We start from the raw sequence: 16,345 nt of genomic DNA, 5'->3' as shown, positions 1-16,345 counted from the left end.
TTGAAAAGCTGTCATAAGCTGTCAGTCAGTAACGTTTAGTCACAAAAGGCTTAAAAACCTCATGTCCTTTGTCATTTTGTTGCTATTAGTTCTGTCACACTATTTATAGCTGATGGAACCAGGGAGAATTTTGAATACAATATCAGATATTTGAATATGGATTAAAATTTTGAATAAAACAAGACAGCATCAAACTCAAAAAAATCATGGACCTTGAAAGACCTCAACAGTAGGGATTCTGTGAAGGAAAATGTGGTCTCCAAAGATTTTAGCTGCCAACATCCCTGAGCTGAGCTTACCAGACTTAACTGTCTTGTCCCAGTGGAAAGAGAGGTTCGTTCACCAAAGCACAGCTGCTTTCAAATCATTAACAGCTGCTCAGCAAATGTCATATGGCACTTATAATGCAGGGAAGGAGCTGTTCTGGTTTGCCCAATTTGGTTCTGAGAGACAACCACATCAGTTTTGCCCAAACTTTTCCAAAACAATTCCTCAGAGTGTGGAGCATCCCTCTAGTGCAGCCACCATCACAGTGGTGGTGAAGGGCTGAGGAACCATCAGCCCCCCTAAGAATAAATCCCATAGCAATGTTGCATTGAACAGCACTATAAAAGGAGCAGGTGCTAACACCCATCCATCCATCCCTCTCCACCACAGGCACACACTTGTGTCCTAGTAAAAATAAGCCAGAATTAATCCTGCTCTCCTTCTTTGGTGGCCTTGGAGCTTTTTGTTACCATCAGGTTTAAAAGTGGTTGATTTAAAGCTATAATAACAAGGAAAGTCCTTGCCTTGTTTAAGCTATTTTTTTGCCTTGATTAAGTATATTTTATGATGTGCTGCAAATGAGAAAGCCAATGCAGTTTGCTGAGATGTATACTGGAAAAGGAAAGTCTCTGTAGGATATGCAGTATTTCTATGGCAATATCTGTCCCTGCCTGATTAACACCTTAGATTACTGGCACAAGGAGAATTTTAATCACATACTTCTATTTGCAAGCAGTCAGGCTGAATAATCATAATGTTCCTTTCTGGGTTTAAAATATATTAATCTATTTACTCGTTTTCTTTTTATGTGTTACGTTGTTTGAACAGTGAGATGAAGGCAGCCAGTTTCTCTTTCCTTTTGGACAGAGAGCTGGCCAGATTTGCTTTGTGGTTCTCATGCATTTTCACAATACAGAGAATGTCTAACGCCAAACAAAAAAGCCCCCCATTAAAAACAAAATAAATCTTAAAAAATGAGATATTTTTATTAATAGGAATTGCTTCATTAGAGGAAAGTAATTTTCAAAGCAAAAACTTCCCAGGAATGGTTCCTTCAGTCTTTTTTATATCACCTCATACTTACAGCTTCATGCCCTGGTGGCTGAGTTATGTGCTTTTTCTGATTTATATTACCAGAAACTGTGAATATGTAACTCCTGATCAGTAGGCTATTCACGGTTGTAGGGTAATGCTCATATTCAACTTATTTTTCATATTGACTTGGGATGCCTCCTGCTCCAAATTTCTTTTCATTAGGCATCCTTCTTCTGCAGGTTTTAACAGTATTAGTGGGACCCTAGAGACATCTCTGCCTTTCTGTGCTGGTTCTTCTAACCCAACGTGATGGTGCTTTGATGACTTGTCCAATGGAGGCTGGATGATGGCTTACACTTCAGTGAGGCATCAGGTGAACTTCTTCACACACTTCTGGAGGGAAAAGCCTACGAGTGCTGAATACCTTTGATGGGATTCTTTGCTTGAATCCATCACTGATGAGTTCATCAAGAAGACTTTTGATAAAAAGCAGTTAAACTATCAAGCAGTAAACCATCCAGAGCAATTCCAGCCTGTACTCCAAGAGGGACATAAAAGGGAAGCATCAGTGTTTTGCCAAATGGCAAAGAAGTCAAAAGGATAATCCAGAGGGTGTTATTTTTCAAGGTCCGAAAACAAGCAGAAAGTTTCCAACACTTGATAACAGTGAGGGATGCATTGGTGAATAAGTAAGAGGATATATATTCTGTACACACAGGTGGCATTAGCAAGAGAAATGAATAGTAACATGAATGCATCAATATCAATACACAACTAATGTCTTTTTAATTCCAGCATTTATTTGTTCTTTTATTCATATATTTATTTACCTGAAGGTAACATATATAGGGTTGCTCCCTGCCAGGCAGCTCGGCTGCGGTAGTGATCTGGCAGGTACCTGGTAGTGACCTGCAATGTGCGAGTGCAGGTTTCTCACTGCAGGCAAAACCATCAGAAATCCAGAGAGACTGGCTCTTGATTTGTGTTTATGAAGGAGACTTAAATTACAATGGAGTTTTTGTTTCATGCTCATCTTTCATCAAAGCATGTCTCTGAAACTTTGCACGTTCTGCTTTCCTGCTGGTACTGCAAAGGACTTGGTTCCTTCGGGAAGAGGTTGATTGTGTCCTTTCTCCATACCTGCAGCAGGGGTTGTTTTCTTTGTCAGTTTGACTCTTTCCTGAGGAACTTGATGGGGAAATGGGTTAATGTAAAGTAAAGGTGTGATATTAATGCTGAGAAAGTTGGGGCTGTTCAGCCTGGAGAAGACTGCATGGAGACCTCATAGCAGCCTTCCAGTGTCTGAAGGGGAGCTATAAGGACACTGGGGAGGGACTCTTCATTAGGGACTGTAGTGACAGGACAAGGGGTAATGGGTTAAAACTTAAACAGGGGAAGTTTAGGTTGGATATAAGGAGGAAGTTCTTTCCTGTTAGGGTGGTGAGGCACTGGAATGGGTTGCCCAGGGAAGTTGTGAATGCTCCATCCCTAGCAGTGCTCAGGGCCAGGCTGGACAGAGCCATGGTTTAGTGTGAGGTGTCCCTGCCAATGGCAGGGGGGATGGAACTCGATGATCTTGAGGTCTTTTACAACCCAAACTGTTCTATGATTCTATGAAATGTTTCCTAATCTCTCCCCAGTTACATCTGTAAATTAGGAGTTGCAAAAATGTAGAAACTGTGTAATGACAAGGACTGGATAATATTAGGACACGGTTAGAGTGCCTTCTCCTTCACCTACAGTGAGCATTGTGAGCTCTTTGAGGGTCCTTTTATCCTGTCCGAGCCAGCTCAGCTCCTTCTCTAAATGCTGGGCTTTCTGCATGCTACCTGGTGAACCAGGGCAGAGCCACTATTTGGTGGCCAAGCAATGACCACTGGATGGAGACACATGATTTGCAGGGGATCCCATCAGGCATCCATACAGAAAATGCAGTGGCAGCCTTTTTGCTTATTTTTACACAGCTCTGAGTCCCTAGGCAGGGCAAGTACAACTCAGGATCATGGCATGACACTTGAGCTGTTCCCAGGGCTAAATGCTTTTCAAGTAACTGCACTTGGCTACTCCTCCTTTGACTTTTCCTTTGCCGGGAACCAATACTAAAATCAGTGGGGAAAAAGGTTCCTTGTGCTATTGTTTGGGGCACTGTGTCCAGCTCTGTGAGCCAGTGCCAGCTGCAGAACAGGAGCAGTCCTCTTCCACTAATGAGAAATTCCTCCTACCCTCTCTTAATGGTCAGAAAATGCTGTCTTAAATTTCTTTAAGACAAAGACCCAATTCTGCTCTTACTGATTGAAGTTTCAACTCTGCCTTCTGTGCACTGCTCAGAATTGCCATAGAGAGGGCAAAGCTGGTGCTGCCAATTAAAAATAAAATAATAACAATTCCAGAATAATAAAGACTGGAACAAACAAATTGCTTTGTGAGAGCCCAGCATTGCTCAGAGCAGGATGCCAAGTCCTGTCTCAGCAGGGTAGAGGGGGCTGGGCTCAAGACCAGCTTTAGACAAAACGGGCCACATCTCCATCGTGAGTTTAGAGCTCAAATGCTCTCCCACAGCTGCCCTCACTGGTTTGCTCCTGGAGCAGCACTGATTTACGTCAGTCCTTGGGCGCCATGCAGCGAGCAGCATTCCCAATGATATTATGGTTGAGTTAACCCTCTTTTGGAGTAGAAAAGCCATATGGACATAAGCTACATATGGAAAGTACCCATGGCCTTGGGTGCTGAGTTGCAGAGCATTGCTGGGAAGTGAACCCCAGCCACAACTCTTGCTCAGAGCAGGAAGACTCTATAGGTGAGCGCAAACATGCAGTGCAAATCCCATGCACCACAACACAAAGTCACAACACAAATAAATACGAGCACAGGGCCTGCAGCTCTTTGCATGTACCTGGAATTCTGTTGCAATCTGAATAAACAAGTGGCTGCAGACTGACCGCCTGTTCCTCCCGAGTCCTTGGATTAAGCCCTGGTTTGCAATGCATTATTTGAGAGGTTGCAAATATTTTCCATGTGTTGAAATAAAATTGTAAACAGATTGAGCCCGGTACAGTAGATGCACTGGCCTCAATTTGACTAAGAAAAGCTTTCAATTTAAGAATGAGGCTTAAGGGGGTTGTGAGCGGGCATGGGGGGAAATTCTGTCATTTTAATGAAAAGCAATTTGTGAAAGTGTACACTGCAAACATCGAAGGAGTCCTTGTGCAGGAAAGCGTGTGATGTAAATCAGTATCTACTAAAGCAGTGCGTCTCTTGACTATAACAAAAGTAACTGTATGAAATGCAAACCAGCACGCACTACATTTTCATGGGGAAATGTGCTGCATTCAGTCATATTAATGACTGCGTGGGCTCCATTTTCAGTGCAATCAATCCATGGGAAACAAAAGGGCTGCAGGGGAACTATAAAGACAGTCAGCTAATAGGAGCCAGATTCAATAAAACTGTATCTGCCTTCAGTGAATGGCGAGGCAGAGTTGTGTCTGTTGCCTCTGCCCTTGGCAAGGCACGCAATGGGTTGGGCAAAGGGTGTAGGGCTGAGATGTCCTTGGAGCAATACCCTGTGTATATGCATATCTGTGAGAAATGCAACTCCTGTTGTGAGAAGCTAGTGAAGAAGGGCTTCTAGTTCAAGTTTTTCTATGCAATGTTAATCTCACAGCAGGTTATTTTGTGATGGCACTTCTACCAGTGCAGTCTCTACCTGCCATGCCTCCTTCCCCACTGTGCCATTAGTCAGGGGCTCTCCAGTTCAATAAGGTACCGGCAGCTTTCTCTTGCTCCACTATCATCCCACTGCTTCTGCTCCATCCTCTCCCTGCCAGCAGCAATCCCTAGGGCTGCTGGTACAGCCAGGGGTCTCGCAGGTGGACTTCAGACCCTGAGTGAACTTCGCCTTTACTGCAGAACTTCAGTTTAATGCCAGTATTTCAGCAAGCTGTTTGGTTTGTTTGCCTAGCACTTAATGGGAGGATTATCTGGTTTATTATTTCTTCTTGCAAGGTTGCTTTTAATTTTCAGAGTTGAATGTGTTCATTTTCAGCTGTAACCTTCTCCCCCATTCAGGCTCCAAACTTCCCTAGGAAGTGACTTCATGGCATTATTCAAGCAGGTTATTTCTTGGAGTGGCTGAATTACCTAGTGTTCATATAATTGCAAGGTCCCTGTTCATGTGTATTTAATGACTGTAATCGTTTATTATTTTCCCTTTATGAGGTTTGTTTTTAAAGAAAGTTTTACTGTGCTATTTATGATATGCTAAGTGGTGCAACTTGCTGAAAAAAAAACCCTATCACATGCATTGCATTTTTTAATAGGTTTTGCTTGTTAAAATGGAAATCTCTTATTTACCCTGGTAGGACAGGTTTTTGCTGACAGTTTTATTATTTCAATTACTCAGACATTTCTTTCCTCTTTTGTTTCCCCAGATACTCCTCCAGGGAGTTTTAATGTCTCCATTCTTTATTTAAGATTGGGTTTAGAATGTCTTATTTCTAGCAGGGCTGAAGAAAAGTGTAATATAGCCGACATTAAATAGTGGAATATCAAGGTTTTATTTTCTTTCCTCTTTTGAGTTGTGGAATCCTTTCCCCATCTGTGTCATCTGCTGATTAATTGCACTGATAATCTGTGCTCCCTCTTCAATAACTGTCTGTTACCGGTGCCAGTCAGAGCCTGTGCTCTGCCTAAAGAGTTTGTGGCTGCTGATAGATGAACATAGATGTAAGAGTAAAGGAAGGGCATCTCTGAAAGCATTTAAAATTGCTAGAGAAGCAGAATCCTTTAATAAACTAATGCTCTATAGGTATTGTCAGCAGCTACCATATGCATTTCACTCACCAGTGAAAAGAGGGAAAGGAGAATCATATAATGGCTTGGGTTGGAAGGGGCTTTAAAGCTCATCTAGTTCAAAGCCTCCTGCAAAGATCAGGAGCATCAACTAGACCATGTTGCTCAAAGCCCTATTCAGCCTGGCCTTCCTCTGGTAGCCTTCCCAAGCCCTGATCAGTGAAGTAAAAAGTGAACCCCAAGGATCATACTAGTAGGGAGCCTTACAACCTTCATGGGCCAGCACTAGTGGGAAGGGCAGACTAAATTCACCTATACAGCGTAGGAACCAGTGTGTGTGCTCCACTGGCTCTTCCTGGGGTAGAGTTGTGATTTCCCTCTGCAAGTGCTAGTGAGTCTTTGCCCACTCTCTGGTATGCAATGGATTTTATTTTCCATTATAGCATGACCAGTCCTTGGACTATAAGAAAACCAAAACCAAATGCTTGTTGGGACAGTGGGGAGCACTTTGAGATCCAGAGGTAAAAAGCACATGGCAAACCATATCCTCATACTTTTGCATCCCATTATGTTTTCCAGAGTGTCTGGGGGAGAGCTTTTTGACCGCATTGTTGAGAAAGGGTTTTACACTGAGAAGGATGCCAGCACCCTGATCCGGCAGGTCCTGGATGCTGTCTACTACCTGCACCGAATGGGCATTGTGCACAGGGACCTCAAGGTAAGACCACAGCGTGACTCAGTCCTCTGGGAAATGTTAATGAAGGTTGTATAATTATATGAGTCTAAGATATTAAGTCCAGCCTCCCCTGGGACTGGCTGTTTCAGGAAGTTTTTGCAGTAAGAGGGATGCTCTGAAGCCTCCCCATGTAATTGGTTTTAATGAAGCCTTTGCAATTAGTGCTGTTACAGTGGGACTTTCTGCACAGATGGGTGTGGGGAAAAAGTCATTCATTAAGACTTGAAATGTTCCATTAAGGCAGGAAACTCAGCTGGGATGTAAGTGTTTACTGCTGTAAAGTATCTTGCAGATCTGCTGGGCTATATTTACTTAATAATAATTAGTAACAATAAACAGTGTGGGAAAGTTGAATGATTTCCTATTGTGCTATTTGGACCAGTGTTTTTGAAGACACTGTTAACAGCAAGGATACTTCTAAGGATCATTGGGTGCCAGTGTGATTTTTACATAATTTTCCTTTCAGCTGTACCATGTTATTACATTTAAAAAACCCAACCCAAACCAAAACATTATTTCTGTATTGTTTCCTTCTTAAACTGCCATTAAGATAAGCAAAAAGGCTCGGATTTCATAACACACAGCTAAGCCTCCCCGTCTTTAGTATCTTAAATGATTAATTAGCAGAAAACATTAGAAAAAGATGCAAATGTTAGAAGAAAACTGTGGGTTCATTTCCTGAGCTAGTTAATTCCACCAAAGCTTCCTGATAGAGATGAAGAATTCAGTCAATAAAATACCTCTGGCTGTGTTTTGGAGGGATGCTCCAAACAAGAATTTCCTTGGATGTTGATGCTGTGGTGTTCAGATGTTCTGTTGTACAAGCTCTTAATAGCATTCCTGTCTTTGTAATTTAAAGGGAGGCTGTAGCTCCCACTTTAAAACATTAATCATATTAAAAAGTTCTTATAATAAAATATGAGGTGTGGTAATTGGGAAGTGGACTCATCCACAAATTACTTTCAGAATTTATGTAAGGACATGCTGAATTTAGATCAAACCAACCTTCTGCAGGGGTATTTTGGGGCAAAGACTTGCTTTTGTTCTGTCTCTTTCTTTTGTTTGCAAGTCTTTGCCAGTACCATATCAGTTCTTAAAATGGCTCATAAAATATGGTATATGAGGAACACCTGCAGAGAATTTCTGTTAGCACAAGCATACCATGATAGCAAAAATAAGGATAAAATATCAAGATAAGCATGAGTTTCAAATCGTGATCCCTAAAATTAATTTCTGGGAAAGAATCCATTCTATAAAAATGCAACCCATGAAACATCCATAACAATTATTTATTGTAATTATGTGTTATTCAGATACCAAAATAGTACTTGCTGTATCTGGGAAGAGCAAATCTGGGCTCCAGGTCTCTAATCTAAGTAACACAACATCAGATAACAAGAGATGGAAGCACATAAGGTCCAGGGAAGTCCAAGATGTAGAAAATGACTGAAAGGCTCAAGCAACTCCTCTTGGTACAGAGCCACTTCATTAATGCTTTTTGAATTAACGAGCTTGAAGGACCAGAGGGTTTTAAACCAGTTTTAAACAAGTTTTAAGTTTTTAATGGGTAGGTTTCTTAGCCTTGCTATATAGGAATAAGTGGGAACCTGAGCTGAGTTAGCAAAAATTGTTGGGAAATAATTGCCTTTCCCTTAATACCAGCTCTGCCAACCCCTCAGCAGGTCGGAAGTGCACTAGTAAAGGTCAGGAGTAACTTAAACCAAGGACAGACCATAGCGTAAAACTGATTCATGCAGTGCCTGAAAACAGTGTCAGCGTTGTAACAGCCAGTTAAAGCACTGAACTCAGGAGCTACCATGAGAAAGAAACATAAATTGCACAACTTCATAATTATTTTTATGAACAGAATTGCTTCCCTGTTAGCCTTAGCCCCAGCTGGCTCACAGCTGTGGGTGCAGTTTGTAGATCCTCTCATGGCCATTGTGTCCCATGGATAAAACCATCACTACGTGGGTTCGTGTGGGGGCTGGGGAAACAGAGAGTGCTTTAACCTCCACTTGAAGCTGAATGGGAACCTCAGAGTAGAATAGGAGCAGCGTCAACCATGGCACTTCTTTGTCTCCCCTTTCCCTAGAGCAGGAGGTTGTGGTGATGGAGGAGGGAAGACAGATGCTGGTGCTGTTGCACTGCAATTATTCCTCCTTACAAATCCAGGTTTAGATGTGTCCCAAGGAGTTTGATGATGCTGTGTGGCTGCAGCTGGAGCACACAGTGGGATGATAGACAAAATGTGTTGCATGGCAATGTGCATTTTTACCATCTTCTGAGCAAAACTCTGCGCGAGGGTTGTGTCGAAACATTGGGTATCCATCACTTCTATAGATGAAGACCCCAGGCTCTGGGTGGTGCAGTGGCACCCCGTTAGCAGCAGGCTGTCAGAGTGCCACAAATGCTGGACCTTTTTGTGAGCCTGGATATTTAGCAGGGGAAGAAGTGTTCTCTCACAACACCTAGCGAGAGCTTTGCAGTGGTATTACAGATGGAGGACTATGGTGTAGCAAATGGAGGCTGGTTGAGCTCTCCAACCTGCCTGACACTGCTATAAAGTCACAGGGGTTTGTGGCATGATTGTTTTCTCTCAGCATAAACAAGTTGCTGTACTTCTTGGTGCTGTAGGATTTTTTCCTAATTGGCTCTAGTTAAAACATCTTTGCTGCAAGTCTGTTAAATATAAAGGCATTTCCTCTCTCATAACAGTTTATTTTCAGTGGAGAAGATAGAGGAATTCTTTAATAGCTACTGTTTTCCTGTACTTAAATGCTGTATAAACCAATTTCATTACACTGCCTGGATTTACCATATATACCTGCTTCAAATGAATCCTTTTTATCATTATGAAATGGTAATTTGTCAGACATCTCACAAGCAATGCACAAGACTTAGTTCTTACTTGAGGTGCCAAAGGAGAAGTTTGTTATCCCAGGAAAGTTACTCAAAGCCCAAGGAATCATCTTCTTCCATTAGTTGCCATACAAAAGTCTGGAGGGAATCTCCATATAATTATAAGAGCAGGTTTTTAGGATTGAGGGGAACCAATTTTTATTAGTGTATGATGTAACTAAGGATTCTATTAAATGCAGCACATAAACCAACAGATGTTATTATTGAACTTTAATATTCAAAACCCAAACCCCATTTTGTTTGTTCTCCTTTCTAGCCCGAGAACCTGCTTTACTATAGCCAGGATGAAGAGTCAAAAATCATGATCAGTGACTTTGGATTGTCAAAGATGGAGGGTAAAGGAGATGTGATGTCCACAGCCTGTGGGACTCCTGGCTATGTTGGTAAGAGGTTTGGTTATATTGTCTGTCCACTCCTCCCAGCTGCAGTACAAGACACAGAGTGAAAAGAATTAATACTGGTTTTCTAATGCCACTATATAATGCAAATGAGGTTTTGAAGATGTTCATTAGGTACCAAAAGTTGCTGGTCTTTTGTCTTGTGTACTTTTCTCCTTGGGGAGAATCCTGCAATCCAGCTCTGGGATTCTGTTGTTGACTTCCATGAATTTCATCCATTGCAGAATGAGTCTTCTCAAAGACACTCCCTGTAACTAAATCAGGACACATGAAATGTATTGATTCTGCAAGCACATTTAAGACCAAAAAGCTTTACCTAATGTAACATATTAAGCATAAAGGATAGCATATCCAGATTAATGTGATAGAAGACATTAAAATGTAAGAGCTAAATTTCATAGAATCATAAAATGTTTTGGATCATCCAGTTCCAACCCACTGCCACAGGCAGGGACAGCTTCCACTAGAGCAGGTTGCTCCAAGCCCCTGTGTCCAACCTGGCCTTGAACACTGCCAGGGATGGGGCAGCCACAGCTTCTCTGGGCACCCTGTGCCAGCGCCTCAGCACCCTCTCAGGGAAGAGCTTCTGTCTAATGTCTAATCCAAATATACCCTCTTTCAGTTTATTCAGAAATGTTTTATTTCCTGTCATTTATTCTTTGCTCTCTTGTCCATTCAGCAGTGATTGTACCAGGCTTCTGATTAGCAGTGTGTTTACCAGCATCCTTTTAAAAAGTTGAAGTAAATGAATATGAGAAGGGTCTGTTTGAGCAAACACTATTTAAAAGACTCATTTTGTGCACAAGACATCTGGAAAGCCTGTGTCTCCTACGATACCAAGCTAGTCAGCTGAGACTGTAAAATGAATCTCTGGGGTATCCATGAAATCTATGAAACTAAAATCACAGTGACTTCCCCAGGGATAGATCTGTCTCATACCTTTCCAGCAGGAAAAACTTAATGTTTTCCAGCAGTCAGAGCCACCTTTTGCTTTTCAGCTGCCACCTCACCTTTTTCACAGCTCTGATGATACCATGGTATGAGAACTCAAAAAGATAATGTAGTTACGACACAGTGATCCAAATTTGTCTCAAGAATACCTTTTCCTGAGCATTATCTTCACACTGCACAGACACACACTCTGTAACATCAGGAAAAGGAACAGTTTTCTCTGGTTTCCCATTTTATGAAGCCATCAGCTCATCATTTTATTTTAAGCCATGTGAGTCAGGATGCACTCTGTAGAGCCTGAATAGCTGTCATGTGTAATCACACCAGACTGGAAATCTTCTTCCAAAGCACTAGAAGGAATTGAGCTGAGGCAGCAGTTTTTGTAATTTCAGCTCTCAGCTCTTCTGTCTTTAATTAGCACATTCGATTTTGTTCTGAAATGGGCACTGACTAGAATAAGTCTGAAGACACAGGGAAGCTCAGATGATACCTGCTGATGAAAATGAGAGAGTGTGGCTCTGCTTGGGCACTGGATGATCTCATGGCCTCTTTGCGTGGCCATTTACTTAAGAAAACTTGCTATTTTGGAGAGGAAGCTCTTGGAGCATGTGACACAAATCGTAGTGCTTTGAGAGAGGTTTGAGAGCTCCCATTACTCATGGTCTGGTCGCTGATAGCTACACAAGTGCTCCAAGCCTGTTGTTACCTTACTGAACGCAGGATTTTATTCACCATGGTTCAAGAGGTCACGGACGCTTATTTCTGAAGTGCTGACAGGAGGTTTTCCCCTCTCTCACAAAGAAAACCTCTTTAATATTTGTTCTGTTTCTTTTTTGAACAGGAGACAGCTCCTCATTAGTGCTGCCTTTATTATTTATTTTTAATATATATAATTGGTTCCCCGGACAACATTTTCCAAACACAGAAAATTTTTGTTGCTGGTCACTGTGGTGATGCCCACAAATGTGGTTCCTGGTGACATGGCTTCTGCATACATGGTCTGCAGTTTGTCCATGTCTGAAAGCTTTCCTGCCTTCCAGCATCACTCCCATTTGCAACACCTGCCTAATGCCCGAAATAAATGTAAGAGTCCTTCTTCCTAATGGCACAACAGTACATGTCCTCATCCGGATCGGGGCACATGCCACAGTGCTGGCCCATGCAGTGTCCTGTCTGCCACCTTTGTGTGGGCTTTTTCCAAGCCATTTTGCGTAGGGTGGAAGTATCACGTGGGGATGCATCACTTACAACACATTTCCTGATGCTTTTCCTTACAGATATGTAGAACACCTATTTTCTAATATTTCATGAGGAATTAATTATTTTTGTCAGTTTAACCAGTTTGCTTTTAAATGACTTAAGGTCCTTTCCAACCTGAACTATTCTATGATTCCATGACTTGGATAAAAGTAGGCACGTATCACATGTCAAAGGCACCCAGGGCTCTGTTAAAAAGTCATTAGTATCTGCTACTATTTATACTTCATCTCCAGAAATGGATCCAGTCAGATCCAACAATGCAAAGTGCTGGACAAGCTTCTGACTTGGTAGCAGACCTGCTCTTAATTCATGTCTGCTGACCAAGTATTTCCAAGTGTGTAAACCTTCCTGTCATTTCTGTCTGATTTCCCCAAACAGGATATACTTTCAACTCTGTATTTCAGATTTTAACTCAACTTTTCTTGGTTTCACCTCCAAAGAATAATGATACCCAAGACACTAAAGTCCTGTTTATGTGGTTCAGAAATTCACTGAGTAAGGGAGAGTGTAATTATAATTAAACTTCTCAACAAATATCATTTTCTGAAGACAAAATTATTACTTATCAAATTAGAATATATCTATAATGTGCATAACCAGTACTTCATTAGCACATCAGCTTTTAAAGCTCTGCCTTACAGATTAAATTACTGTCAGCAGTTCAGGGATCTTATTCCTTCTGGAGTTTTGTCAGAGATTTTGGTCCCATAGTGATTGTTAGGATAATTTAACACAACTAGTTGAGCCACTTTTGTTAAGATGCCAATCTAAATGTTTACTCACTGAAGAGGGGTCTGATAATGCAGCTTCTTATGCTGAAAAAGTCTTCCATTTTCTTATCTGCTTGCCACTCTTAACTCTCTTTCTTATGGAAGGAGTCTAGGTGGTGAGTTGGGACTAAACACCTAACTTTTAGATAGCACCTAAATTGGGTTAAGATGAGGCAGCTTTTGTGGCTCATTTGATTGCAAATCAGGTGTGTGGAGTGGCTTGCATGGATCCCACCCCATCATTTACACTGGAGAAGTGGTGTTTTTCAAAACCCTGAGTGTGATTATGGGCAAGATCTGTGTAAGCCATAAATGATTTAAACATTATAGATTTGGGCTACCCAGCTTGAGACCATTTCTAAGAACTTGAAGAAGGTGTTCAAAACTGCCTGAAAATGAGTTCATCCTTGAGGTGTGTCAAGTTGGGCACTCACCAGGACTCGAATCCAGTCACTCAGCAAATTCCTCAGAAGAGATTTTGCTTGGGAATTAGGTCTCGCTGACTGACTTTCTGTGAGAGCTGGTCTCTTAAAACCTTCAGTTACTTCTGTAGATGGGACTTAGACTTGCAAGACATTTAGGAGCATTGAAAACTTAGGAAAAGACGTTACAAAGCCTGTCTTGGGCAGCCTAATCTCCTTTGCAGAAATGCTGAGCTATGTGATTTTGGCTGGCTGGTATCTTAGTCCTACTGAGATTTAAAATTCTTGCTCTGACTCCCAACCCAACTTCTAGTAAAATATTCTTGCATTTCCCTGTTGTAGGAATTGGGCTGGACCCAGGTTGTGTGGTTTGTCATAGAATCATAGAATAGTTAGTGTTGGAAAGGACCTCAAGATCATCCAGTTCCAGCCCCCCTGCCATGAGCAGGGAACACCTCACACTAAACCATGTCACCCAAGGCTCTGTCCAACCTGGCCTTGAACACTGCCAGGGATGGAGCATTCACAACCTCCCTGGGCAACCCATTCCAGTGCCTCACCACCCTTACGGTAAAGAACTTCCTCCTTATATCCAATCTAAACTTCCCCTGTTGAAGTTTTAACCCATTACTCCTTGTCCTGTCACTACAGACTCCACCTCACTCATTGCTTTTATTTTCTGCAGTGCTTATGAAAGGTCATTTCACAACTGTCAGCTCTGACAGAGATCCAGTAGCAATTTCAGAGCATATCAGAGCCATGCATTTCTCTTAGCCGTGTGCAAGACCGAAGCATTTAGATTCCCATGTTGAATTTTGACTTACTCAATATACTTTGAGTCAATGGTCTGAAAATATTTAATAAGCCTTTGAAATATCCTTATTAGCAAAAAGCAACCCCAGGAGTTGTTTAGGCAGTAACATGAGTAATAAAGTAAAAATAAAGCATGGGAACTGCCATCACCAGGGTTTGCTCAGCTCCATTGCCATATCCTGAAGGAGGGTTTGCTTGATGTGGTTGTAGCTGAATTACGGTCCATGAAACCTATCTGGATCTGACCCAGCAACATGAAATATGGACAACAGGAGCACAAGAAGCCAGCAACTTCAGGCTGCACAGAAACTCTGCTGTCCTTCAGGAACAGCCCCAAACTTCAAAAGTCTTAGCCAACCAGAACAGGATGAACACTGGAGGAATTTGTGAAAAAAGGGAAAGAAGTCATTTTCATCCCAGGAGTCAGTGAAAAAGGGACTCTGATCTGGCAATGAAGCCTCTTCATATGCTTCTTAGACTATTTGCAACTGTGAGGAAGACACTTTGTATTGTGGCTGAGGAGCTCACACTGCCCTTGCACCATCTTTGGCTTCAGGAGAGGGGCTGGGTTAGCCTTTCATGCAGCCAGCCATCTTCTCAATGGTTGCTCTTTTCTGTTCATCTTCTTGAGGCAGTACCTTAGAGTCCTAAACCATGAGGCTGGCGCTATCTCCCTTTGCTGTCCCTTGCAAACTCTGCCCGTTTCTCACCTTCCCTCTTGGATTTCTTGGCCATCTCATACACGTACAGCCCACTCTCGCCCTTCTTTACTTACAGAATGTGCCTACATGATGGAAACTGGCACTAAAATAGTCACCAGCTGAACCACCAGTTGTGGCTTGCACCACGCCAATTTGTGTGGCCAACTGAGCCATATGCCTGCCCATTTTAACCCTATTTAGGTCTTTATATTCCTCCTATATTTACGGCAGCCTGCTGATATGTAACTCCTATGGGGATCATCAAAACCTTCACCCTTTGTTCAAATGCATCATTCCTTCTGGCATGCAGCTTATGGGAAGCCGTATAAATCACAGAATATAGCATTAGACTGAGTTCTTATCAGACAACAAAATCTGCAGGGAGCAGCACCATCCTGGGAGTGAAGGAGAATCACTTTTAACTCTAAGGCTGGTATGAGAACAGACACCCTCATGACTTGTACAGTTTGTTCAGCAGGCTTAAAGTATCAGAGCAATCCCCACCACCTGAGTTTTTTGCAGGAACATGGATTGCTGGTTTTGGCATCCATCAGCTGCATTTTTAGGGAGCTTATTAGCATAGCTGTGCTCAGTGGGGGTATTGGCACAGTGCTCTGAAAGGTTACCAAAGGTCCCTGTTTTGTGCCTTTTCTTAAAACCTCCATTTGAAACAAGCCTTTTGTTATTTTTTCTTGTATTAAAAGCAAAATATAACAATATAAAAATAAGATGATAATGTATATAAAATAAGACATATATATAATATAATAATATATATAAAAATATTAAAAAAAATAATCTAACTGTGAAACACCACATCATTTGGCCTGGGAAGCACATCTTCATGTATCTGCAGGTGGGGTGAGACCCTGGGACTATTACCCCAACACTTTACCTGCCCCATGTTGCTAGTAGCAATGCTGATTTGGCCTGAAACAGTTCCCTGACGTGGAGGAAGAGTCCAGGTTTCCCGCATTGACTTCCCTGTCTGTGGATGACCATTGGGTAGCATTTGAGCTCACAGGCATTTGCTGGGAAGGTGCAATATTGGAAGCCTTTGCTCAGCTGGCATCACCCCAGCACCAGAAATGGGAGCTTTGACTTTCCCCTTCTCCTTACTGATGTTTTGCCTCCTCAGCCATCTGTGTTGATCCTTTAATGTCATCAGCTCATGCATTCTTTTCACTGCATCTTCTGCTTTTGCCTCTTGGCACTGATCTGCCATCATTTCTGAGAGCTCCTTTGACTTGTTTTTTCAGCTCATTAAATATTTCTGTCT

The 16,345-nt window shown here is 42.0% G+C and overlaps 1 protein-coding gene across 1 annotated transcript in view; it reads left to right on the top strand.

Moving 5' to 3' along the window:
* CAMK1D (calcium/calmodulin dependent protein kinase ID) overlaps positions 1-16,345 on the top strand; it is a 217,161-nt gene that overhangs the window by 170,241 nt on the left and 30,575 nt on the right. The window contains exons 4-5 of the mRNA XM_005143332.3: positions 6,673-6,811; positions 10,008-10,134. Of these exons, the coding sequence (XP_005143389.1) occupies positions 6,673-6,811; positions 10,008-10,134 (266 nt within the window). The remainder of the gene's footprint in view (positions 1-6,672; positions 6,812-10,007; positions 10,135-16,345) is intronic.

Source organism: Melopsittacus undulatus, chromosome 5, assembly GCF_012275295.1.
Source record: "Melopsittacus undulatus isolate bMelUnd1 chromosome 5, bMelUnd1.mat.Z, whole genome shotgun sequence".
NCBI lineage: Eukaryota > Metazoa > Chordata > Aves > Psittaciformes > Psittaculidae > Melopsittacus > Melopsittacus undulatus.
The sequence above is the reverse complement of the archived record's forward strand: the minus strand, read 5'-3'. Positions and strand labels throughout refer to the sequence as shown.